Source organism: Stenella coeruleoalba (assembly GCF_951394435.1).
Source record: "Stenella coeruleoalba genome assembly, chromosome: 10".
Taxonomy (NCBI): Eukaryota; Metazoa; Chordata; class Mammalia; order Artiodactyla; family Delphinidae; genus Stenella; species Stenella coeruleoalba.
In genome coordinates, this window is record NC_137156.1 from 87246875 (window position 1) to 87272462 (window position 25588).

The 25588-nt window shown below is 41.7% G+C and overlaps 1 protein-coding gene across 1 annotated transcript in view; it reads left to right on the forward strand.

Moving 5' to 3' along the window:
- The window catches only part of GXYLT2 (glucoside xylosyltransferase 2), a gene marked incomplete at its 5' end in the record, with an annotated part of 84618 nt that overhangs the window by 11619 nt on the left and 47411 nt on the right, over positions 1-25588 (forward strand). Inside the window, 2 exons of the mRNA XM_079934241.1 lie at positions 9264-9456; positions 16773-16904. Coding sequence (XP_079790367.1) covers positions 9264-9456; positions 16773-16904 — 325 coding nt within the window. The remainder of the gene's footprint in view (positions 1-9263; positions 9457-16772; positions 16905-25588) is intronic.

Here is a 25588-nt window from a genome sequence, read left to right on the forward strand (position 1 = left end):
TCATGCTTCCCCCTTGTATGTCACCAGACATTTATTTCAAACCAGCGCTGCTGGTTCATATTTTTTAAATCTCAATAACATCTTAATTTGAAAAGAAGAGGGAGATGGAGAAATAGAATCCCCTGTGTGTCAGGAACAATCACGGGGGGAAGAATGAAATGAGACTCAGTCCAGGCAGCATCCTAGAGTTTTGGAAGGAGAAGAATTATAAACCCAATTGTGCGTGACCTCAGCTAAGAGCGAGAGGATGGATTATGGAGGTAGAGATGGTGCAGGTGTGCTGTGCGAGTCACACCTGGCGGGACTGTGGGTGAGGACTGAAATCCAGTCCACCTTCGGATCATTGAGTCAGGAGCTCTGAGTAGAGATAAAGGCTTCATCTGCCTGGAGGGGCTCCTTTTCTGACTCGCTTGTGTGTGACCCCAAATACAGCGTCATAACTAAAAGCAGGGCTTCTTAAGTCCAGCTGCCTGAGTTTGAATCGTTGCTCTGCTACTTCCTAATCATAAAGCATGTATATGTGTACAGTGATGGCTAAAAGCAGACACACACACCTAGAGACGCACAAAGCCACCAGCTTTGGACATTGAACACCTACTGTGCGTTAGACCTAGACTTTGTTTAGGAGCACAGCCATGTTTCAAATATCATGATCCAGACTAAATACAAACTATTAGTAATTGGATGCCCTTATCGAACGGTTTTATCAAGCCTCCCCCTCATGGCAGATATTTTTGGCACTGTGTCAACACTGTTCATGTAATGCTGGGACTTCAGGCTTTTCTGTCTGTCTTGGAAGATTAAAGATAGTTGATTTAACTCCAAACCATGGGTCGTTAAAAGTGATTTAACTGTTAGTACAGTCCTGAGCGTCACGTCTGGGTTGCTAAGTGAAGGCTCTACTTACAGCTTCGGTGCGGAAATTTTTTGTCAAGGGTCTCCCGTGTTCCCAGACCTGTGGTTTGTGAGGAGCTTCACTAGTGCCTCTGGCTGCCAGCACTTAAGGCAGATATAACCACCCATCACCAGACGCTCCTACTAGGGGCTGAATCAAGGTATTTCCACGTCTTCAACTGCCACTCTGACCCCATTTGCAAACTTCTACATTCAGATAGCCGTGGCTTCGTCTTGTAAGAGATTCCACTAGGGGAGAGGGGAGTGGCGTTCTGCTAGTCAAGTCTTCCCCTAGGGTGAGCATATTCAACCTCTTAAAATGTGTCTGCTTCCTTCCCCACCCTCATATTTCTGTGTTTCCTTCCCTGTTAAAACTAGTCACCAAATGTTTCAGGCTGTGTTTGAAAGAACCGTGATTTTTTTTTCCATCCAGCTCACACTGCTGGCCCGTATCATAGCATCAGCTTTACCTGAGTTAATTTAGCCTGTCAGTTAAGGAGAAGCCCTGGAAACAGAGGTAGCGGCAGATGGCAGAAAAGAGGGTCTGAGTAGAAGCAATTACTCGCTTTAATAATTCAGTGTGTTTTGCGGTAATAGGCTCCAACGTAAATAGCAGACACACAAATGCCGTATTTCATTATTTATACACTCCAGAAATTGAAGTTTAATTAAGTCACACGCTTGAGACTTTTTAAGCAATTAAGGAGACGCTTCGTCTTGGGCAGCGCGGAGGTGGTGAGGCTGCTTCTGCTGTGAGCCTTCTGTGTTATTATGAGCATCATTTCTCATTGGATCACAGGGCTGGCTTAAGCCAGGACAATGGGGGCGGCGTTTTACAAGCCTCAGTTGTCCCCACGTCAGTATCATGATTCTTTTAACATGACTACCCTACCATATGCTAACTTTAAAAGGAAAAAGTTTAAATCTATCCTTGTTATAAATGTGTGCCTTTATGTATTTAATAAACAGCTTTATTGCAATATAATCCAAATACCCTTAAAAGGTGTACACTGTGGAGGTTTTTAGTTTACTCACAGAGTTGTGCAGCCATCCCTGCTATCCAATTTCAGAACAGTTTCATCACCCAAAAAAGAAACCCTATACCCATAAAAACAGTCACTCCCCATTTGCCCCTTCTGTGAGTCCCTGGTAACCACTAACCTGCCTTATGTCTCTATGGATTTTTCTATCCTGGACTTTTCATACATATGGAGTCATAAAACATGCGGTCTTTTATATTTTCACGAGGTTCACAGTTCACAGTTTTAAAGGTTCATACATGTTGTCACAGGCATCAGTACTTCATTCCTTTTTATTGCCAAATAATATTCCATTGTATGGATATACCACATTTTGTTTATCCATTCATCAGTTGATGGACATTTGGGTTGGAATTTTTGGCTATTGTGAGTAATGCTTCTATGAACATTTATGAATGTACACGTTTTTGTGAGGACATATGCTTTCATTTCTCTTGGGTAGATACCGAGAAATAGGATTGCTGGGTCATATGGTAGTTCTATATTTAAAATTTTGAGGAACTGTAGAACTGCTTTCTGAAGTGGCGGCACCATTTTGCAATCCCACCAGCAATGTCTGAGGGTGCTAATTTCTCCACATTCTAAGTATATTTGTTTTTAAAGGAAATTTTATAACATCACCATGAATTGTCAGCAAAAACATAAACAGAAGGTAATTGTCAAATCAAACACTAAGAAAACCAAACAATGTTGTTCATTTCTAACTTGATACTCCTGCTGAAGGTTCTGTATCTAAAGTCTGCTGTCTTTTCAGTTGAAAGGGAGGATTAGGCAACATTAGAAAGGTGTTCAGGGGACTTCCCTGGTGGTCCAGTGGTTAAGACTCCATGCTCCCAATGCAGGGGGCCTGGGTTTGATCCCTGGTTGGGGAACTAGATACCACATGAATGCTGCAACTAGGAAGTCTGCATGCTACAACTAAGAAGTCCATATGCCACAGCTAAGAGTCTGCATACCACAACTAAAGATCCCGCATGCTGCAACTAAGAGCCAGCACAGCCCAAAATAAATAAATATTAAAAAAGAGAAAAAGAAAGGTGTTCAAGACATATTAGCACCAACTGAGACTTTCTTATTGCCATTGTTGAAAAAGAACTGAAAATGGAATAAGTTCTCACTGTGTGACTCAATGTTATTTGATGCAGTGTCTAAATGATAACTGCAACCTAAGCATCACCGCTTCAGAACACAAGGAATTTGGAGGCACTGATGCCATACGCAAGTGTGTTTCAACTTGTTTCAGCAGTCAGCTACACGGTTACCTCATACAAGGAGTTCAGAGGTGGCTGGGCTAATGTTTATTACATTTTTTTTGTTTTTGCTTCTTACGGTCTGGTGTTTTCCAAGAACTCGTGGGTAAATTCGAGAAACTGTCAAAATTACTACATTCTTGCTAGGATAATAGCTATTAAACCCAGTAAATCCATTCCAGGGAATGTAGTGAAAGGAAATAATGCAAAGAAAGAAAGAAATCTATTGGCCCACCCGTGCTTAGTGCAAGATTTTTTAATATATATAACTGAGAACAATTGGAAACAACAACACAAAGGAAATGATGATAAGCCATATGGTGTTTTAGCTGGATAGAATAAAATGATGGTCGTGAAGACTTAAAAAGTAACAAGAAAAATAAAAGAAGCAGATGAAAAAAGTAGGATATAAAATTGTATGTACAGCATTACTGCAGCTGTAAAAATATGTATTCAATAGAGTAAAGACCAGAACGTAACATGCAAAAATTTTTTATGGGGCAAGAAGTTTTTTCATGTACCAACTTTACTATTTCAACACATTTTACATTTTTTAAATTGAAAATGTGCATTGTGTTTTATTCCAGTCTTTTTTCTAAAGATATTTTTAATTTATTGATACACTGTCTTATATTGACTGTAAATAATATTGTGTACTTGCTATAAATTACAATGAAAGAATATATAATCACCAGCTGAGGTTCATTTTTGGAATGAAATAAACAAAGACCATGATGGAAAATAAAAGGGACGGTGCTCCTTCAATGAGGTGTCAGGGGAGGCCATTCTGCTGTCCAAAAGAGAAGGAGGCAGCTTTGCAAAGAGCTAGGGAAGAACATTCCAGGTGGAACAGTTTGTGTGAAGGTCCAGGATATGAGCCCAGCACTAGGTGCTTCAGGTAGTAAGAAGGAAAAGGTGCAGGGTGTTCAGCTCACAAAACTGAAGGATCGGGAACCATCTGCTAAAGAGCAGATGAAGCCCCGAAGAATATTGAGGAACGGGGGTGAGGAGAAACACGGTGGCAAGAAGCTCAACTCAGTGAATGAAGAGAAGTAAATCGGCAGCTGAGAGATGACGGCAACACGGAAGGTGGAATAGCTGCGTCCACGGACTTCGCCATGGAGACATGGTCCACGTCTGGGCTCGGCAGTGAGAAGCAAGGAGAAAAACAGCCCCTCCTCCTGCCCTGAGGCCCCTAGGACAGGGCAGGAAGAACAGCTGCCACTCGAGGGGTCTGCCGGGGAGGTGGCGTCCTCACAAGGCAGCATGTTTTCATTAAGGCAAGAGGTGAAGAGGAGACCGTGAGAAAAGGCAGAGGATAGAATGGGCGTTCCTGAGGGCTCGGGGAAGCGTTTGGGAGACAGAGGAGAGGTGAGAGGTCAGCTCAGATGATGAGTTCCTGGCTGGAGATGAACTGCAAGTGGTTGTAGTTCAAGTGTGTTTATGTGCGAACTCTGGGGCCTCACCCCAGACCCACGGAATCAGAATCTCTGTGAGATGGGGTTTCAATACTAACAAACACCTCCCGTGATGATGATATGCAGCCGGGACGGGAATCCGCTGTGCGACATGGTATCTGGTGTCTCCTCCACCTATGAAACTGGTAGAGTGATGGAGATTTGATCGAGGTCCTAGTAGTGAGCTACAGAGAGGGAGTGGATTCATGGAGCATTTCAAGGATGACTCCCGGTGAGAATATGAGAGAGGCGGAGTGAGTCCAAGGTGATTGGAAACCTATTTTTAAGACCTACGTTAAGACACCCTTTTTTTTTTTTTTTTTTTTTTTGCGCTACGCGGGCCTCTGACTGTTGTGGCCTCTTCCGTTGCGGAGCACAGGCTCCGGACGTGCAGGCTCAGCGGCCATGGCTCACGGGCCCAGCCGCTCCGCGGCATGTGGGATCTTCCAGGACCGGGGCACGAACCCGTGTCCCCTGCATCGGCAGGCGGACGCTCATCCACTGCGCCACCAGGGAAGCCCTTAAGACACTTCTGATTGCTAAGTTGTAAGTTTGTTTCAAACTGACTTAAGTAGAGGAGAACTTATTGGCTTGATCAATGAACTTCCAGGGTTAGGGTCAGTGCACCTGGATTCAGGTGCTCAAGTAATGTCACCTGAGATCTGACCCACCATCTTGTAGCTCTGCATTCTACTCTGCTGACTGCCTTCCAGGCTCCACCAGTGTGGTGGCCAAGGTGCCTGCCATCAGCTCCAGCCTCAGCAACAGGTCTTTAAAAATCCTGGACAGCAAATGTCCACTCCAGTCTTCTTTTATAAAGTGTAAATAAGAACATAGTTAACCACCAGTCAGAGCAGGGGAAGTACAGTTCCCCATCTCCCATTTGCCACCAACACCTGGTGACTTAAGGGGTTAAGAAGTCCTAGGTTCACAGACTGGACTTCCCTGGATCCTTGCAGAGCCTTCAGGTGACATTTGAGAGGGGCTGAGTGTGCTGTTGGTAAGATCTCGTGAAAGGCACACCATTTCAGCACCCTTAAACTTGATTATTCCGTGTGACCACACAGCACAGACGCTTATTACCTGAAGCCCAGGATTTTTAATGTAACGTGAGAGGTAACACAGTAGGGGCAGCAAAGGTCTCGTTAAACCCCAGCCGCTGATACTTGAACTGCCACCAGGAGAGGCTTTTATTTGTCTTTTTTAGTACCTGTCACCAGACACCAAAAAAGATTGCAGGCCCCAGCCCCTGCTCTGTGTACCGTGCAGTCCTGTATCACTGAAGCCTGCAAAGAAAAGAAGTGGCCTGCTGTGCTGCAGGGAGGTGCAAGCTTTTTTAATCAAAAAGAAAAACAAAGTATATGTCAAATAGTTTGGGCGTACGAATAAAACAGACAATTACATCATGAATTTCTGTGAACCCTGCACTCATCTTAAGAAATAAAAACTTAAGTCCCTGGAAATAACCACTGCCTTGCCTTTGATGTTTGTCATCCTCATGCATGATGACTTTTGCTCCATATGTCTGTGAACGGCACGCAGTGCTGTTTTGCTGGTTTTCAAGCTTCATCGAAACGGTCTCATTCTATCACTATCCTGCTACAAATTGCTGTTTCTCCTCTTGATCCTTATGTTGACACGTGACTTTCTGAGTTGTTCGTTTTCTCTGCTGTGTAGTATTCCACTTAAACTTGTCAAATATATTCATGATTCTCCTGTGCGTAGACAGAAGAGTTTTTTCCAGCTTTTCACTATTATACACAGGGCTGCTGTGAGCATTCTTGTGTGGGTCCTGTGCAAACGTTCAAGAGTTTCTTCAGGTCACATATGTAAGGGTAGAACCAGAAGAGTGAGGGCGTATATATATATATATATATATATATATATATATATATATATATATATCTTCACTCCTGATAGATGTTGCCAAAAGGCTTTCCAAAGTGTTTGGGTCAACTTACACTGCCGCTAGCGGCCTCTGAGCTGTCCCCCACCTCCATATCCACTCTGAGACGTGTATGGTACAACTTTTATTTTTTATGTTTTGCCAGTGCGAAAATAACGTGGAATCTCTTAATTGTTTGAATTAGTATTTCCCTGATTACTGAGGTTAAAACTTTTAATTTATGTAAAAGCCCAAGGTGTAAAGCTAAACTAGGCCGAGTGGTTCTATTTGGGGGTGGGGTAATGGTTCGTATTTAAGACATCTAAGCTATTGTATTTATCATTTTAGTACCTTTGGATACTTGTGTTTTTAAATATTGAACATAACTTTAAGCAAGTGAGTTTGCATTTAATCTCTTTTGTAGCATACTTTGGCTGGTATTTTGACTGTCTTTTTTGTTAATTGACTGTGATTTTAGCATTATCTGTGACGCATCCTTCCCATCCCTTTACATACATTGGCTGGGAGTTGGCTTTAATAGCAGGTATGAAAACCCATCCATGAAGCTGAGGGAGAGAAGACGTCTGAATCCTGAAGGCAAGGGTTCTTGAGTTCACCAGGCATGCTCCTGATTTAGTGTCTTTGCTCTGACTGTCCCCTCTGCCTGGAATCTTCCTCACCCAGAAAAGCACATGACTCCCTCCTGGCTTCCCCACCGTCAGGCAGTCGTCGGATCTCACTTGCTCAGTGAGGACGCCCCTAACTTTGCACTGTATAATATATTCCAGCCCATCAGCCACTCCTGTATCCCTCCTGGCTCTGTTATCTATTTCCTCCTAGCACTTACCACTGGATAACTTTCTATATAAGTTACTTAGTTATTGTTTGCTTTGACCATTATTCTTTCTTTGTCTTTTTCCTACCACCTGTAGAATGTAACTTCTGCAAGTGCAGGCATCTTGGTCTGGTTTGTTCGCTACTGTCTTCCTGGCACCTAGAACGGTGTCTGGCACATAGTAGGCACTCAGTATAGATTTGTGGACTAATAAATGGGCTGCAGTTAGCAAGGTAGAGAGAGCAGAGCATTTCTGAGAGACAGTGTATGTGCCAAGGCCCGAAGGCAACCCGGCATGGTCTCATGACTAGGAGTGAGCTGGAGAGCTGCAATATAAGTGTGACCGTGATTTTGCATGGCTGCCCATGCAGGCGGAGGGTGCTAGAGGCAGTTACAAGAGATATAAGTAGGAGCCGCAGTCAGCAGTTTGGACTTGACCTTGAAGGCAGTCGGGAGCCTTACATGATTTTTATCAAGGGAGTAACACGATCCTTTGTGCATTTTTAGAAGAACGTCACTCTGGCACCCACAAGAAGAAATCATAGGATAGGGGTTAAGGATCAGACTGGAGACAGGTGGACCATCTAGGGGGCTGTCACAGCGATCAGGTGAGGGAAGTTGGTGATCTCCTCAGGTAGCAGCAGGGGCATGGAGAGACGTGGACAATTTCAGGAGATATGTAGGACAGCCCTACTTGTCTTTTCCTCCGATCCCCGAAATAACTAGAATCTCAGTGACTCCCCGAATCTGAGCTTAACTAAGCCAGCAGGCTGTGCTTCTATTCAGCGTGCTCTTAAGTAATCAAACTGGAAAGCTATCAAAAGTCCTCCACCCACATCTTCAACTTTCCTCTTGGTGAAAGAAATCTGGAGCAAGGCTGCCTTTATTCGACCAAGCAGTGAATAATGGAGCAGCACGCTGATTGAACTCGAAGTTTTTGGAAGGAAGGTAGCATTCCACGTCCAAGTTCCCCTGGTCTCCAGATCTTTTGTGCAAGTAAATTAGTTTCATTTGTCTCAGGGCACCTTTTCCAGGCCAGCTTCTTCCAGCTTGCCTGCAAATGTTTCTCAGTGGTGTGTTTGAGGCTTGGCTGTGTCTCCTCGTCTGGAACAAATGTTTTATTACGAGGAAATAGCTGGATGATGATTCTGGACTTCTTGGACCCTATTCCCCTCTCAGCTGTTGACTGGATATTTGATACCTTGGTAATTTTCAGCTTAACCTGCCCCCTCTCCTGTCTGCTTCTCGTTAATATGCATTTCACACTGGAAGCTGAATTTCGTACCTACCAGCTCCACAGTCTTGAGCGAGACATTTAGGATTAACACCTGTTTCTTTAAGACTCTCCCAAGATGGAATGGAGGCCCATGCGTTGTTTTCTTTGCTCACTTCCCGGGTGTGCATGATTTTCCTATGGTCCGGTGGTCATGCATTCCACTGCAAGCTAAAACCATCCAGATCATGGGAGTATCATGTTGCTCGTTTCACATGGGAAAGCCACCGCCCACCTTCCTCTTGTCCAAGTTGCGTTCAAATCTAATTTCCATGGCCCATGTGAGTGGGAGCTCCACAGCCCTGTGTCAGCTGTCAGAGTTTAGCAATACCATTTCCAAACATGGGCCAGTAGGCAGCCAGCAGGCACTAGACAGCTGAATGCTGGCGGAAAAAGCCTCAGACACCTATAGCAGTCCAAACAGTGACTCATCCTGCTATTGCCAGGATAAATATGGGAATAAACGGTATTTTTCCCTAAGCAGGAAGAATTGTCAAAATGCTTATCATTTTATAAAATATAACAGATTATGCCTGTTCATGTTTTGAAACGTTCCAACCCTTCACTAGCTGTTTTTTTTTTCTTTTATGAGTTTAATAACAGGGTTCACCTGTTTTTCTTCTTTCTAGGAGGCCTGGAGAACTCAGGAGTTTCCAAGCTGTGCTGCCCCCCGAGCTCTGGATCCACCTGGCCGTGGTGGCCTGTGGCAATCGGCTGGAGGAGACGCTAGTCATGCTCAAATCGGCCGTGCTCTTCAGCCACAGGAAGATGCGATTTCACATCTTCACCGAAGAATCTCTGAAGTCCGAGTTTGACAAGCAGGTGAATGTGCAGGAATTGTGGCACGCTGTTTACTGAGTGCAGACAGACTGCATTGCGGGAAAGGCATATCCTGTTTCCTAATTATTCTGCTGCATACTCAGCTGTGCGCCCATGAACCCTTGACTCCGAGCCTTACTGTTCTCATCTATAATATAGGGATAATTACACCCCCTGTAGAGAGACATGGTGAGGATTAAATGAGATGATGCACTTGAAGCACTTGACCCAGGGCTCCATCCCTCTTGGTGTTATTGACATTGTTCTTAGTGGGAGTCATGTAGCTAATTTTTATCTATGTATGTGTGTTTTTTGAATGACAAATAATATACGCTCATCAAAATAAATTCCAACAGTATAGATGTTATAAATTAAAAAGGCAGAAGTCCTTGCTACGGTTCTTTCGCACACAAGAAACTGTCAGAGTCAACACTTGTGAGTGATTCTCCCATATTTTTTTTCATATGCAGGTGTGTGTGTGTTTACGCATCTGTGTGATTGTGTATGTTTGTGTGTATACACGTATATTTGTATAAGTATAAACACATATATGTATAACACATGCACATGCACGTATTCTTTTATTATATATATATAAATATATAATATACTTATTTATTATATTTATTTATCAAAACATATTTCTTTTACAAAATCCAAATCACTCTCTGTGTATTATTCTGGAACTTGCGTTTCCTCACTTAAAGCCATAGCATCAACATCGTTCCAGGTGAGGACTCATAGATTCTCACCTCATCCCTTTTTGCTGACGACACAGTCTTTTATTATGTGGCTGGGTCATCATTGATTTGACTCTTCCTGTACTGAGGAATAAGTAGCAGTTTCCTCCCAGTCCAGGAGAGCTTTGGAAATGCCTCTTCTCCCGGGGCTCGGTACGTGTGCGTCAGCACACTGAACTTTGTTTTCCTGGAGAGGCTTCTCTTGCAGTGAGTTCTTGTGCGCTGGCAGAGAGAGAAGCTCTTTTGTTTTGTATCTACCGACTTGTGTCACCAGGCTGCATCCTGCTACTGGGGTAGCCATGCTGATGAGAAAGGCCAAAGCAGCCTGTTGGGCAGAGAAAGACTAATAACAGAAAGCTAGAAAACGTGTTATGTTTTCTCCAGAAAAAAAATCACCTCGACATCCTCACCAAGAGAAGTCAGGGCAGAACAGTCTTGGGGCTTTGAAATTGATTGGAAAATGGCTTGAGGAAGGTCTGAGTCAGTGAAAGGGGCAAAGAAAAACATTGAAACACACATAGGTAGCTTCTCTGTGGTGTAAGGGGAATTATAATTAATAACAATAATAGTAGTAATAATAATTTTAAAAATAAAATAGGCTTTATCAAGGGCTTATGACTTACGATTTACTTTTACTTAATCCTCACAAGAATCCTTTGAAGATGGTAATAACCATGTCCCTATTTTACTAGCTGAGATCATTGAGACTCAGAGAGTCTTAGTGAGTAGCTCATCAGGTGTCAGTTCAAGGTTACTGACTCAGACCTCCACGAACTTAACCACTATATCCTACTACCTCCCAAACTAGTAGATGGAAATCTTGAATTCAAAATTTAGCTCCACTCTTGCTGTGTGATCTCCGGCAAGTCTTGTGGGCTTTTTGGACTTCGGTTTCCCCCTTTGTAGCTTGGGACCAGCAGAAGTGATACAAGAGATGCTTATCGATAATCTTGATAGGCTACCTCAGGCTGCAGTGACAGCTTCCAGAAAGCTCAGAGACTTTCCACATGCCTGCTGCATGTCTCATGCAGGCACAGCAGGGTCCCTGTCCACACGGCCCCCTCAGCCTGGGACCACAGTTGACAGAGACCATTCATGCACGTAGCTGCACCTGCTGGAACATTTGGCCTCTGCAGTTCTTGAGATGCCACTAAAGGAAAGATTGGGACTATCGGATCCCCACTGTGCTTTTCACTCCCTCAACTCGACAGTGACATTTCTGCTCCTATTTAACTGTCCAGAAGCAGTTGGTCACAAGGCCCACCCAACTCCAAGGGGGCTGAGAGGTATCCTACATGAAGGAATGGAGGAAAAGTGGCTATGGGTCAACACTAGTCAGGTCATGTACAATATCCATTGGACAAGTATTTATTGAGTACCTACTGCATGCTAGAAGTTGGGGCATGAGGACAGAGCAGAACAGAATACAGGCTTGGACTTAAAAAAGGCAAGAGAAGGAAGATGTGTATGTGTAACTATAGATGTGTAACAGATTGTGTTTTCCAAAGGGCCTCCTGTATATTTCCTTTGTATATTTCCCTCCTGCACTGTCCCAGGCCTGGCCTGTGGGACCAGTAGCATGGGGAAGAAGTGATGCTATGTCACTTTTGAGATTAGGTTTAATAAGGCACTGCACCTTCCATCTTGGTTGCACTCTTTCTCTCTTGGAGGTCAGCTTTTATGTCAGAGCAGCCCTTGCAGAGGCCCGTGTGTTAAGGAATGAAGGCCTCTTGCCGACACTTGTGTGCTTGAGCTTGGAGACAGGACCTCTAGCCCCATCCAGCCTTCACATGACTCACCCTCATGAGAGGTCCTGAGCTGGAACAACCCAATTCACAGATCCCTGACCCTAAAAAATGATATGAGTTAATGAACATTTGTGGTTTTAAGCTACTAGCTTTTGGGGTAATTTATTATAAGGCAAGGGCTAATACAGATACGTCTACCTACATAATACGTATGTGTATATAAAATAGAGTATGCCAAATGTCCTGAAGCTAGATCATTGAAAGCATACAGCTTGTGCCTGGCTCTGTCTGGGGATGCCTGGCCCTGGAACCTGGCCACCATGCAGTGAGGAAGTCCAAACTCGCCCACACAGAGAGGAGCTGAGGTCCCCAGTCGGTAATTGACCTCCACCACCGGACATGTGAGAACGAGCCTTCAGACGATTCAAGCCCCCAGCCTCCAAGCCTTCTAGCTGAGGCCCCAGACATTGTGGAGCGGACTCAAGCCGTCCCTTCTGTGCCTTGTCTGAATTCCTGATCCTTGGATATCTGAGCATAATAAATGGTCATTTTATACTACTAAGTTTTGGGGTAATTTGTTATGAGCCATAGTACCTGGGACATTATAAATTAGGAGCTAAAGTATGGGGAAATATTGCAGATACTTGTGGAGTGAAGCCACGTTTTACGTTGCCCTGCTGACTTTATCCCTCTGATGGCTTATTTCCTCGGTTCTTTGTTAGACCAGTGACGCTCCATTGGCAAAGGAGATTATAATAGGGTGTTCACATCACCGCAGGGCATATGGAGTCACCCCTTTCTTTTCCATGCTGGGATCATGGTGCAAGTTTAGATGTTAAATATTGGCTCTTCCGTAAGTCACAGAACGTTTCTCAGTCTCAATTTCTTCATCTGTATCAAGCAAAAATCTATAACAGACATACAAAAGGGACCAACGATTCTTGCTCTTCTTATTGCAGAGTGTAATTGTGAGGCTGAATCAGATAACCTATTTATTCTCTCATTCCACAAAGATGCCTTGGAACATCTCCCTGGGTTGGGCACTGTGTTAGCCCTGAAGCTATAGATCAGCAGCAGTTGGTTTCTGCTCAGCCACATGAGATGCTGGTGTGGAGGCGCAGGTTATACCATCCTTCTGAAGGGTGTCAGTTTCAACACTGAGGCATTGTGGGAATATCCAGAGTGTCTTGGGATAACTTCCGGAGATGCTCAGGGCCACATACCTCAGGGTCAAAACAAAACAAAACAAAATGCTAATTGCCATCATTATCCCTCTGGAAACGGCATTGTGGACGAGTTCTGTTATACTTAAGTAGAAATTTTTTTAAAGCTGCTTAAGTACACTGTCTGATGGTATTTACTGTCTACGTTGTTGGTATTTAATATTTGAAAGTTTCATTTATTTTTGTCATCTCCCAGTATAAAAGCTGAAAATGCCAGCTGGTTGATTTCGTAGCTTCTCCAGACAGTTCAGGATCAAATATATGATTTAAGTTTGGTTAATTTGTGCTCCTGCCCCAGACTCAGAATCAGGAAATAGTGCGACACAGAAGCAGGGATGGCCACCAATCCGTTCTGGTGATAGGTGGGGCCCCATGGGGCATTGACATCGTGTGTGTGTGTGTGTGTGTGTAGCTCTGACATAGGAAGAGGTGTCAACAGGAATTTCTAGTGGCTGGAGTCAGTATACTATTCAAATATAGACATAGGAACAAATATAAATGGACTGAATATTCCACTTAAAAGACATGGATCGGCAAAGGTGGATAAACCCTTCTAGAAGATAGGATGCTAAAGATCAAAGAGTCAAGGAAATCAGTAGACTATGGGACCTTCCCGTTCTCCTTCCAGGGATGATTTTGGGCTGTTGTGCAGTGGCACAGTTGTCCTGAGTATTTGTGCCCAGTGTCTGTTCTGATTGGTTGGTACTGTTGCACTGAATGTTCATGCCCAGTGTCAGTTCTGATGTGTTCGTGCACTTGTGTTGGGTGTTTATGCCTGAAGATTTCTCTCCCAAATATCCATCTCAAAATTGCAAATTTAAAGTGTTCCCAATGGTGTGGTTTTTCAAAAAATTTTATGCGACTATATAAGCAATACATGTACACTGTAAAAAAAAAGTTATATTAGTGGACAGAGAGTAAAAATGTAAACTATCAAAAAAAAGTTATAAAATCAGAAATGAAAAAAATCAACCATCATATTAATGCTGAGGAGAACAATTTTTGTGTATTTATTTACATTTCTTGTCATATCAACATTAGAAATGGAATTATATTCTATATTTTCTATCACTGTTACTTATATTACTGAATTTCTTCTAAAATAGGGGTTGACCAACTTTTTCTGTGAAAGACCAGGTAGTAACTATTTTAGGCCTTGCAGGCTGTCTGGTCTCACAGCTACTCACCTCTATTCCTTCTTATAAAAGCAGCCATAGATATACCTAAACAAATGGGTATGGCTGTGTTCCAACAAAACTTGTATTTATGGACAGTGAAATTCAAATTTCATGTGATTTTCACATGTCACAAAGTATTACTCTTGTTTTTATTTTTTTATTTTTTTGCGGTACGCGGGCCTCTCACTGTTGTGGCCTCTCCTGTTGCGGAGCACAGGCTCCGGACGCGCAGGCTCAGCGGCCATGGCTCACGGGCCCAGCCGCTCCGCGGCATGTGGGATCTTCCCAGACCGGGGCACGAACCCGTGTCCCCTGCATCGGCAGGCTGACTCTCAACCACTGCGCCACCAGGGAAGTCCTCTTGTTTTTATTTTTTTCAACTATTTTAAAATGTTTAACCCATTCTTGGCTTGTGTGCTATTTGTAGCAGGCTGGGTTTGGCTCTTCCACTACCATGTTTTGCTGACCTTTTTCTGCAACATTGTCACTAGTAGCTGCATAGTATTCTGTTGTGTAAGCCTATCCCAGAGCTTATTTCACCAATTTCTTATTTACCTTGTTTCCTATTTTTCACTGTTACAAACAATGCTACATTAAACAACCTTGTAATAAGTGTGTATGTACTTTTGGAATTTTTCCATAGGATAAATTCTCAGAAGTGGAGTTACTGTGGCACTGGGAAGGCATTAACTAAAAAGAATTAAGAAGATACACAGATACATATGCAAATAAGCATATGAAAAGGATGCTTAAGATCACATGTCATTAAGGAATTGCAAATTAAAATGATGAGATACAGCTACATACCATTAGAATTGCTAAAATCCATAACACTGATAACACCAGATGCTGAAGCGGATGTGGAACGACAGGAGCTCTCACTCATTGCTGGTGGGAATGCAAAATGGTACAGCCACTTGGGAAGATGGTTTGGCAGCTCCTTAGAAAGTTAAATGTAGGCTGACCATACAATCTGGTAATCGCACTCCTTGGTATTTACCCAAATGAACTGATAAATTGTCCACACAGAAACCTGCACATGAATGTTTAGAGCAGCTATATTCCTAGTCACCCCAAACTGGAAGCAGCCAAGATGTCCTTCAATAGATGAATAGGCAAGCAAACTGTGATATGTTTATACGATGGAATATTGGTCAGTGATAAAAAAAATAAGCTGTGAGGCTACAGAAAGACATGGAGGAACTTTAAATGCATATTGCCAAGGAGAAAAGCCAATCTGAAAAGACTGTATGCTGTGTGATTCCAACCATATCACATTCTGGAAAAGACAAAACTGAGAGACAGTAAAAAGATCAGTGGTTGCCAGTAGTTCAGAGATGAAAAGGAGGGAGGAGGGATGAGTAGATGGAACAGAGGGGATTTTTAGGGCAGTGGAACTATGCTGTATGATACTATAATGGTAGACACAGAACATCATGCATTTGTCAAACCTGTAACATTACACAACACAAAGAATGAACCCTAATGTAAACTATGTATTGATATTGGTTCTTAACAATGTATTGATATTGGTTCATCGGTTGTAACAAACGTACCACATTAATGCAAGATGTCAATGATGGGGAAACTGGGGGGTGGGAGGGGAAGGAGAGAGGGTATATGGGAACTGTCTCTGTACTTCCTGCTCAATTCTGTAACCATAAAACTGCTCTGAAAAATAAAGTCTATAAATTAAAATAATTTTATTATAAAATTAATTTATGCAGACAAAGTAATATACACTGTCCATAAAAGTCTTAAAGAACACAGAAATATAAACTTAGAAAATGAAACCACCACCACCTCCTCCGCAGGTACCCACGTTTAACAATTAGGTGCATATCTGTTCAGAGTTTTCTCTACGTGGAAGCGTATGCATATATTTTTCCCTGTAAGATAGAACCATATTATGCATTTCGTATTGTACTTTGCTTTTACTAAAACCTAACTATGTACTGTAACCATTTTCTCATGACAGCACATATAGATCTACTTTAACTGTACATTAGTCCACCGCGTAGTTCCATTGTAATGCGTCTTCCCGATTCCTTATCGTTGAGCATTGAGTATTGAACAAGGTTTTTTTGCTTGTTTGTTTGTTTTTATTACAAACTATGTTTCGGTGAAAGTCCTTGTGCGTCTGTCTTGGGATTTGCTGTTACTAGTCTCTAAATTGCCATCCTGGAAGTTTGTTTAAATTTACCCTTGCAGTTTAGGTGCCAGTTTCCCATCATCCTTGCCAACTCTGGGTGTTAATTTTTTAAAATCTTAGCAATGGTCTTTTTATTCAGTGAGCATAAATTGTGGTGATAAAATTAGACTTTCTTCGTATGCTACCTGAATAATTTCCACCTGGCCATGCAGAAGATTTAGGTGTTTTCCATATTTCTGGAGTCTAATCACCCTCCCCTGACCTTCCATGTTTTTCAGCTACGACAGTGGCCAGACTCATATACAAAGAAGTTTGAGTACAGAATCTACCCCATCACATTTTCGGTTGGAAACCCTCAGGAATGGAAGAAATTATTCAAACCGTGTGCTGCCCAGAGACTCTTTCTTCCGGTAGGAACACCTGCTTTTAATAAGATGCTGCTTGGGAGAGAATTGCTCTTGGAAACATCATGGAATTAACTAGGGTGTGTTTAGAGACATTTTAATTACAGTGGAAAATATGTTCCTCTTGGTTTCTGTAGTTGATGCTCTGAGTCTTCAGGGTGTAGAAGGAGGGTCCCTGTGGTTGAGAAATTGTCTTTCCCAAAGATTGAGGGACTGAGAGCATCCCAAGCATGTCTTGGATTATGGGTCTTTGTGACTGTGGAGGCACCAGTTACTAACTGTGTGGACCTCACTAAACCTCTTAACTTCTCTAAGCCTCACTTTCCTCCATAAGCTTGGCACATAGTTGGTGCTCAATAAGTGTTATTCTAGATTATTATTATTTCTCTTATAATAATAACTATTTCTAGATGTAGCTATGCTAGGGGATAATTCAGAGAAGGTCCAGAGTTCTGGTTCACCTTTTCCATTTTGAATTTTCACATTGAATGTTTTTGTTTCCTCCTTTAAAATTCTAAATAGAAAAATCACCGAAGATATTCCAAAACTGAGAATATCACTGAACAAAGATGGCAGCTTTGAATTGTGAAGTGTAACCTTGACATTTGTGAAGGTCATGCCTTCAGTAAACACTTATTGAGCGCCCATTAGGTGCGAAGCCCTGGCTTAGTGATGGCGATACGGTGGTGAGCAAGACAGTTGTGGTCTTTTTTTTTTTTTATTGGAGTAGAGTTGATTTACAATGTTGTGTTACTTTCCACTGTACAGCAAAGTGAGTCAGTTATACATATACATATATCCACTTTTTTTTTAGTTTCTTTTCCCATGTAGGTCATTATAGAATATTGAGTAGAATTCCCTGTGCTACACAGTAGGTCCTTATTAGTTATCTATTGGTCTTGCCTCCTTGGAGTTTGAGTCTAGCAAGGCATTGAACAGGTAATTAGAAATGTGATCCATGCTGAGGTGGAGAACAGAGTCTCATGGATGTATGTAACATGGGGTTCCACTCTGGTCTGGGGGATGTCTAGAAGGTTCTCTCGAGGAATGGCTTTTATGCTGAGACGTGAAAGAAGGAGTAGTAGGGGGTCACTGAGAGACTAGGGCCTGGGGTGGGTAATGAGAGAAAAGAGTTCCAGGCAAATGGAATAGTAGGTACAAAGGGGCCCTACTGCAAAAGTGGACAGGAACACGTTTGAGAAGATAGAAGGTCCAGTAACCAGAAGATAGAGCACGGTACGATAGAAGAGGTCGGCGGGGGCTGGAGCTTACAGGCTCTGTAAGCCATGTTGGAGTGTCTGGTCTTTGCGTTAAGGGCAGTGAGACGCCATTGAACAATTCTTAGCACGAAAGTGAGATGATCTGACTTGGGTAATACAGAGGACTCACCGGTTCATTGCAGTGGGGACAGTGGAATTGCTGAGGCCAATTAATACTGACTTCGGCCATGGCAGTTGCCTTAGAGATGGATGCAGACCGTGCCTGAGGAATAGAATTACCAGTCCCCATGACTGGCTGGCTGTGGGAGTTGAAGGGAAGAGGAGGTGATAAAGGTCTCACCCAGGTGTCTGACCTGAACAGCTATGAAGGTTGATCTGTTTGAAATTGCCAGTATTCAGCTACTTATGACCTTCAAAACAGGCAATTTCTTATAGTTCAGCCTACAAGATGGATGGCAGTGCTATTTAGAGATGGAAAAGGCTAAAGAAAGACCATTATTTGTAAGGCAGAAGATGAGTTTAATTTGGGTCATATTTTGATTTCGAGGTGCCTGGGAAACACCCACACAGGGAGGTCTTACCATCTGTTGGTCTGAAATCCCAAATGGCAAATAGCAGTTTTAGCATTTCCTGTGCAGAACCTGTGAAAAAAACAAGGCCTGGCTGTACTCTTGCTGCTGATTTGCTGAACAAGCCCACTCACTACTAAATGACTTATTTTTCACATGCCACAGCCTTTTATACAGGTTGTGAGGTGGGATTCATTGCATTAAAATGGGAATAAGAAAAGACTTCCCCAAATCAGAACCAACATCTCCAGATTGGTGAAATGAAAAGTAACTACTATTTGAGAAGACGAGAGAAAATCTCAGGCTTCTGCTTCTTATCTCTGTTTTAGGGGAAAAAATATTAGAAATCCCAAGTTATTTTTGGAAAATTGTCTCCCCAACGTATGCAAAAAAATAGTAGCAACCCAGTAGAACACATTTGAATCTTCCCTGACCTTGAATTGTGACTTGGTTGCCACTACTAAAAAAACAGACCCACCACATGATGGTTTTCATTCATTCCCAGCTAAACAAGTCTATTCCATTTTGAATGACAAATGAGTGCTGGCATTCCTTATCTGCTTTTGATAATGGAAATTAGCCCTCCTTAAAAATAATAAAGACAGATTGCAGTTGACAGGACATTTACCTTCCCTGAGTTGTATATCATAACAGAAGATTATAAACATCGAGTTTCTGGACATCAGTGAGATATATTGATCCTCAGGGTAATTTGAAATAAAGTTTAGGTGATGTTTTCCTTGAAATTCGTCTCTGTAAAACCAGATCCGTGTGCTGCCGAGACACTGCAGAGGAGATGGAGATTCTAAAATGCAGGGACTTCCCTGGGGGCACAGTGGTGAAGACTCCGTGCTCCCAACGCAGGGGGCCCAGATCTGATCCCTGGTCAGGGAACTAGATCCCACATGCATGCCGCAACTAAGAGTTCACATGCCACAACTAAGGAGTCCCCGAGCTGCAACTAAGACCCGGTGCAACCAAATAAATAAAATAAAATAAAATGCAAACATTCTAGCCCTGGTTAGTCGGTTGACTGAGAATCACAGTCTTACCTCTTTTCTTTCTTTTTAAAAATTTTTAAATTTTTTTTATTTTTAATTTTTGTTTTTGGCTGCGTTGAGTCTGCTGCTGCGCGGGCTTTCTCTAGTTGCGGGGAGCAGGGGCTACTCTTCGTTGCAGTATGCAGGCTTCTCATTGCGGTGGCTTTTCTTGCTGCGGAGCAGGGGCTCTAGGTGCACAGGCTTCAGTAGTTGTGGCGCACGGGCTTAGTTGCTCCACGGCATGTGGGATCTTCCCGGACTAGGGCTCGAACCCGCGTCCCCTGCATCGGCAGGCGGATTCTTAACCACTGCAGCACCAGGGAAACCCTTACCTCTTTTCTGAGGGAGTGTCATCTACCACAAACCTGTAGATGAAACCCTTTCTCAGGTAAGATTTTACTAATCAGAGCATGTGTCTTTGCAACTCAAGACTGTTAGATTCTCAAGTACAATTAGTGGAATTCAGATCCCACCAATTCAAGATTTATGAAGTCCTAAATCAGTGGATGCTTACTTTTCTATTTCTGTGAATGGTGGATCTAAGGACCATTATTAGTGCAAAGTAAACAGCAGATGACTTGATTAAGCTCCCTAGACTGCATTCTGCTTTCAGGTAATTCAGAAGCTCAAAGTATTTAAAACAATATGCCAATCACAAATAAATCAAACCTGTCAATTAAAACTGACCTTGGAGGACTTTTCCCTTTTTTCCTTAGTGAAGGCCAAAAGCCTTTATTCTATAAGAATAATTGAGTTTTGTGAATTCACATCACCTTTTCCTCATTTAATAGGAATTGGTGAGATTGCATAATAGATCTCTACATTTTGTTACACACTGTGCCTGTTTGATTATAAAGACCTGTCTTCTCAATAATGTGCTCCTCTGGAGATCCTAGAGATATTTAAAATATGACAAGAGATCACTGGATTGCAGAATCTACAGAGACTTTATTGGCAAGCGGTACCAAACATGGTAATATGAGGTAGGTTAAGGCGCTTTCCAGTCATCCTCCAGAGGAAGACTTTTTTAACCAAGTTTAGTAAGTTCCAGGATTATAATAATGTCTGATGCCTTTGCTCATAAAACTTGTCATAAGTATCCACATTCAAGGAAGGAGTTAGGGAAGAATATTATCAAGAGAGATTGGATAAAATTGCTCACAGTCTTGAACTATAAATACATCCTGAGAATTTCTAACTCTTATGTTTCCAACAAACTTGTCCCATGCTTTAATATGTCAAAGTAGAAATATCCCAAATCAGCAAAAATCTTAATTACCTAGATTTTCTATATCACATCAAGGGCAACAACATAAATCTTCCCTCTTTCGACTTCTAATTTGTTAAAGAGGTCTTTATCTGGTTCAAATATTTGGAAAACTGTATGCTTACCAGAAATGTTCTAATAAGTTTGCCATAGACCGATGGAAAAGAGAGGTTTACCTGACATATTAGACCTTTTTATAATTAAAGTTAGGCTTCTGTGTTATTATTAATATTATACCTCAGAATTAGCAATTAACATTGAGACTTCCTTGGAAACAACCCTTTGGGTAGCAACAAATATTGACAGGCGAATAGGAACGTATTAAAAATGCTTATTAAGAGGAACATCAGTTAGAATCATCATAAATGATGTCTATCTATTTCTTCAAGCACTCAGAGGCCATAAATTCTCAGGATGAGATTAACTACCTAAATATCACATGAAAATGACCCTAGATACTAATTTTGTTGAACAAGCTTTCCACAGTACTTATCGTTTACTCACACATTATTAAAAGTTTGACATTCAGGGTATTAGTTACAACTCTTGGTTACATGTGAGAGGAACTCCATTGCAACTAGCTAAGCAAAGAAGGCAATTTATTCACTTATCTGACCGTGGAGTCCAGATCAGAGGGCTCATCTCAAGCACAGCTAGATCCCAAGGCTCCTATAATGTCACCAGGGCTGTGTCTGTCTCTCTCCCCGTCCCTTGCGGGGCTCACTCTGTGAGAATGATGACTGCTTGAAGCAGCCTGAGAGACAAATTCTAAAGCTTAGCTACTGCAGCAGAACAAGAGCCTGTCAGGGTGGTGACATCTGAAATGGTGGCATGAGAGCTCTGGAAACTGTTCCCCAGTGAAACAAGCATAACTGTGAACATTGTTTTTAAAACAACTATCTAGAGTCTTTGGAAATTGTCCTAAGGACCTAAGCACATTAAGAAACAGATTTCTTACTCAAGAAAATCTACTAAAACTTAATAAGGAAGAGCAAGAGTCTGTGACACTTGAATCATGACCCACTCCCTCCCTCTCCCCTTCTAGCTCTGCGTGGTGGAAACCCAACTCTAGACAATTCAGTCAAGAACACAGGGATCCTCCCAGCTCCCAGCTGAGGGCTATGGTATTTCCTTGGGAGGGGCAGGTCATCAGCATTTCTCCTCTCTACCAGCTATATCTTACAGAGCTTAAATTTCAGGTAAGTATGTCCAGGGGTTCAGAGGCTCTGTTCATTAAGAGAAAGCTTCATGAGAGCAACAAGCTAAACGATGGGCTAGCTAGTTTACAAGGGAGAACCAGGGAAAGAGACAAATAAAAAGTGCCCTCCTGGTGTCAGAACAAAGTTTAAATACCAACTTCAAAAACTATCCCTGCAAATGGGCCAGAATTTAATGGATCATACTGCAGGATCAACTTGTGCTCAGGCTGTTGTCAAAAACCGTAGAGGAGGGCTTCCCTCCCTGGTGGCGCAGTGGGTGAGAGTCCGCCTGCCGATGCAGGGGACGCGGGTTCGTGCCCTGGTCCGGGAAGATCCCACATGCCGCGGAGCGGCTGGGCCCGTGAGCCATGGCCGCTGAGCCTGTGCATCCGGAGCCTGTGCTCCGCAACGGGAGAGGCCACAGCAGTGAGAGGCCCGCGTACCGCAAAAAAAAAAACAAACAAAAAACAAAACTATCCCTGCAAATGGGCCAGAATTCAATGGATCATACTGCAGGATCAACTTGTGCTCAGGCCGTTGTCAAAAACAGTAGAGCAATCAGCTGGCAGTCAGTGAAGGCTAATAGCTGGGTGTAATACCAACACAGAGATGCACAGCCTAAGAGGATGATTAGAAGAAGAGTCCATCAGAGAGAGCCCTGATAAAACCACTGTCATCCTGGGTGACTGTGGACATGCAAAAGGCTGCACCCACTGAGGAAAAACATCATAGGTTTCACACAGTGGATAAAGTGGACTTCACTGAAATAGCCCAGTCAAGATACTAGACAAATAAACAAGCAAACAACATGAACAAGCCCTGTATGTTGAGTTGGGGCGTGAGGTGGGCAGGGGAGAGTTATCCAGAATTGCTAAAACATCCTAAAATGCATTATCATGCTAAAATATATTAACATGCTAAAAATATGCTCTAACTTTTTTTCAACAAAAAAATATGAGGCAGGCAAATAAACAGGAAAGTGTGATTCATTCACAGGGAAAAATGCAGGCAGCAGAAGCTGCCTGGTGAGAGGACCCAGCTGTCAGATTTAGTAGGAAAAGACTTCAAAACAGCCATTGTAAATATATTCAGGCACCAAAAGGAACCTGTGCTTAAAGAAGTAAAGTAAGATGTGATGACAATGTTTCATAAAATTGAGACTATCAATAAAGAAATTTAAATGATTTTTTTTTAAAAAAGAGCCACATGGAAGTTGTGGAGTTGAAAGGTGAAATAACTGAAGTGAAAAAAATCATTAGAGGGGCTCACTATTGATTTGAACTTAAAGGAGAAAGAATCAGTAAACTTGAAGATAACCAATAAAGATTATACAATCTGAAGAACAGAGAAAAATAACAAATAAAATTGAACAGAGACTCAGAGATGTGAAACACCATCAGATCCACCAGGACATGTATGAGCACCAGAAGGAGAGGAGAGAGAGAAAGGAATAGAGAAAAAAAATTTTTTTGAAGAAATAATGGTTGAAAACTTGCAAATTTGATGAAAAGCAATCTACACATCAGAAATCAACTAACTCCAAGTAAGTTAAACTCAAAGAGATCCACACACAGATAAATCATAGTAAAAGTCCTGAAAGGCAAAGACAAAATCTTATAAGCGGCAAGAGAAAGGTAACTTGTCACATGTAAGGGAACTCCAATGAGATTATTTGCTGACTTCTCATTAGAAACTGTGGATGCCATAAGGCTATGAGATAACATTATCTGAAGTGCCAAAAAGTAGGGGGAACTGTCAACCAAAAACCTTATATCCAGCAAAATGATTTTTAAAATGAAGGTGAAATAAAGTCGCTCCCAGATAAACAAAATCTGAGATAATTCATTTACAGCAGAACCACAAGAATAAAGGAAGTTCTTCAGGCTGAAAGCAAGTGACTCCAGGCAGTGATTCAAAACTCACAATAAAAAAAAAAAAAAAAAAGCACCAATAAAGGCATTAATGCAAAAGACAATATAAGTGAGTATTTTTTACCCTTTATTCTCTGGATTGATTTTAAAAACAATTGTATAAAACATTATGTATATAATAATCACGTGTTGAGCCTGTACCATAGAAATGTAATATAAATATATAAATATGAATATAAATAAATATATATATATATAAAATAGCACAGAGGAGGTTGGAATGGAGGAAAAATTGTATGGAATAAAAAAATGACACCAGATAGTAACTTGAATCCACAGGAACAAATGAAGAAAATTTAAAATGGCATATGAAAAAGTTAATATAACGAACTCCATAAATATATACTTGCTCTTCTTCCTCTCTCAGCTTCTTTAAACGCATAAAATTGTAAGAAGTAGCAATTATACTACTGGGTTTGAAACAGTATAGACATAATTTGTACAACAATGTCATAAAATGGAGAAGAAGGAATAGAATTATATATGACTAACATTTGTATATCTCACTGGAATGAAGTTAGTATAAATCTGAAGTGTATTCTGATAAGATATATATGTTAATCTCTAGGGCAACCGCCAAGGAAATATCTCAAAAAATATGGTGAAAAAATGTATTAAAATGCTATGTTAGAAAATACTCAGTGCAGAAGAAAGCAGTTAAAAGAAGACTACAGGAATAAAAAAGACATGCGATATTGAAAACAAAATTAAAATAGCAGACATAAGCTCAACTGTATCTATAATAACATTAAATAAGAATGGGTAAAATTCCAATCAAAAGAAAGAAATTGCCAGAGATAGATGGTAAAGAATACAATCCAACTGTGTGCTGTTTACAGGAGACACACCTTAGATTCAAAATACAAATAGGTTGGAAGCAAAAGGATGGAAAAAGATATGTCAATCAAACAGCAACCACAAGAAAGCTGTAGTGGCTATACTAGTATCAGATAAAATCGAATATAATATGTAACATTATTAGAGAAAACCAGAAACATTTTATAATGATGAATGTGTTAGTCCACAAAGAAAATATAACGGTTGTAAACATTCATGCACCTAACAACAGAGCCCCCAAAATACTTGAAGCAAAAGCTGACAGAATTAGAGGGAGAAATAGATAATCCACCAGTAAGAGTAGGAGATTTCAGTGCCTCACGTTCAATAATGGATTAAGCAGTAGTCAGAACATCGACAAGAGAATAGAAGACTTGAACAACATTATAAACCAGCTGGACCAACAGACATCTGTAGAACAGTCCACCCAATACCAGCAGAACACACATCCATCTGAGTGCATATGGAGCGTTCTCCAGGATAGACCATATGTTAGGCCATATAAAAGCCTCAGTAAACTTGCAGAAACTGACAAGCTAATCCGAAAATTTATATGGAAATTCAAGGATCTTTGAAGTCAATAAGCCTCTAGCGAAGTTATAAATAAAAGAAATGACACAAATTACT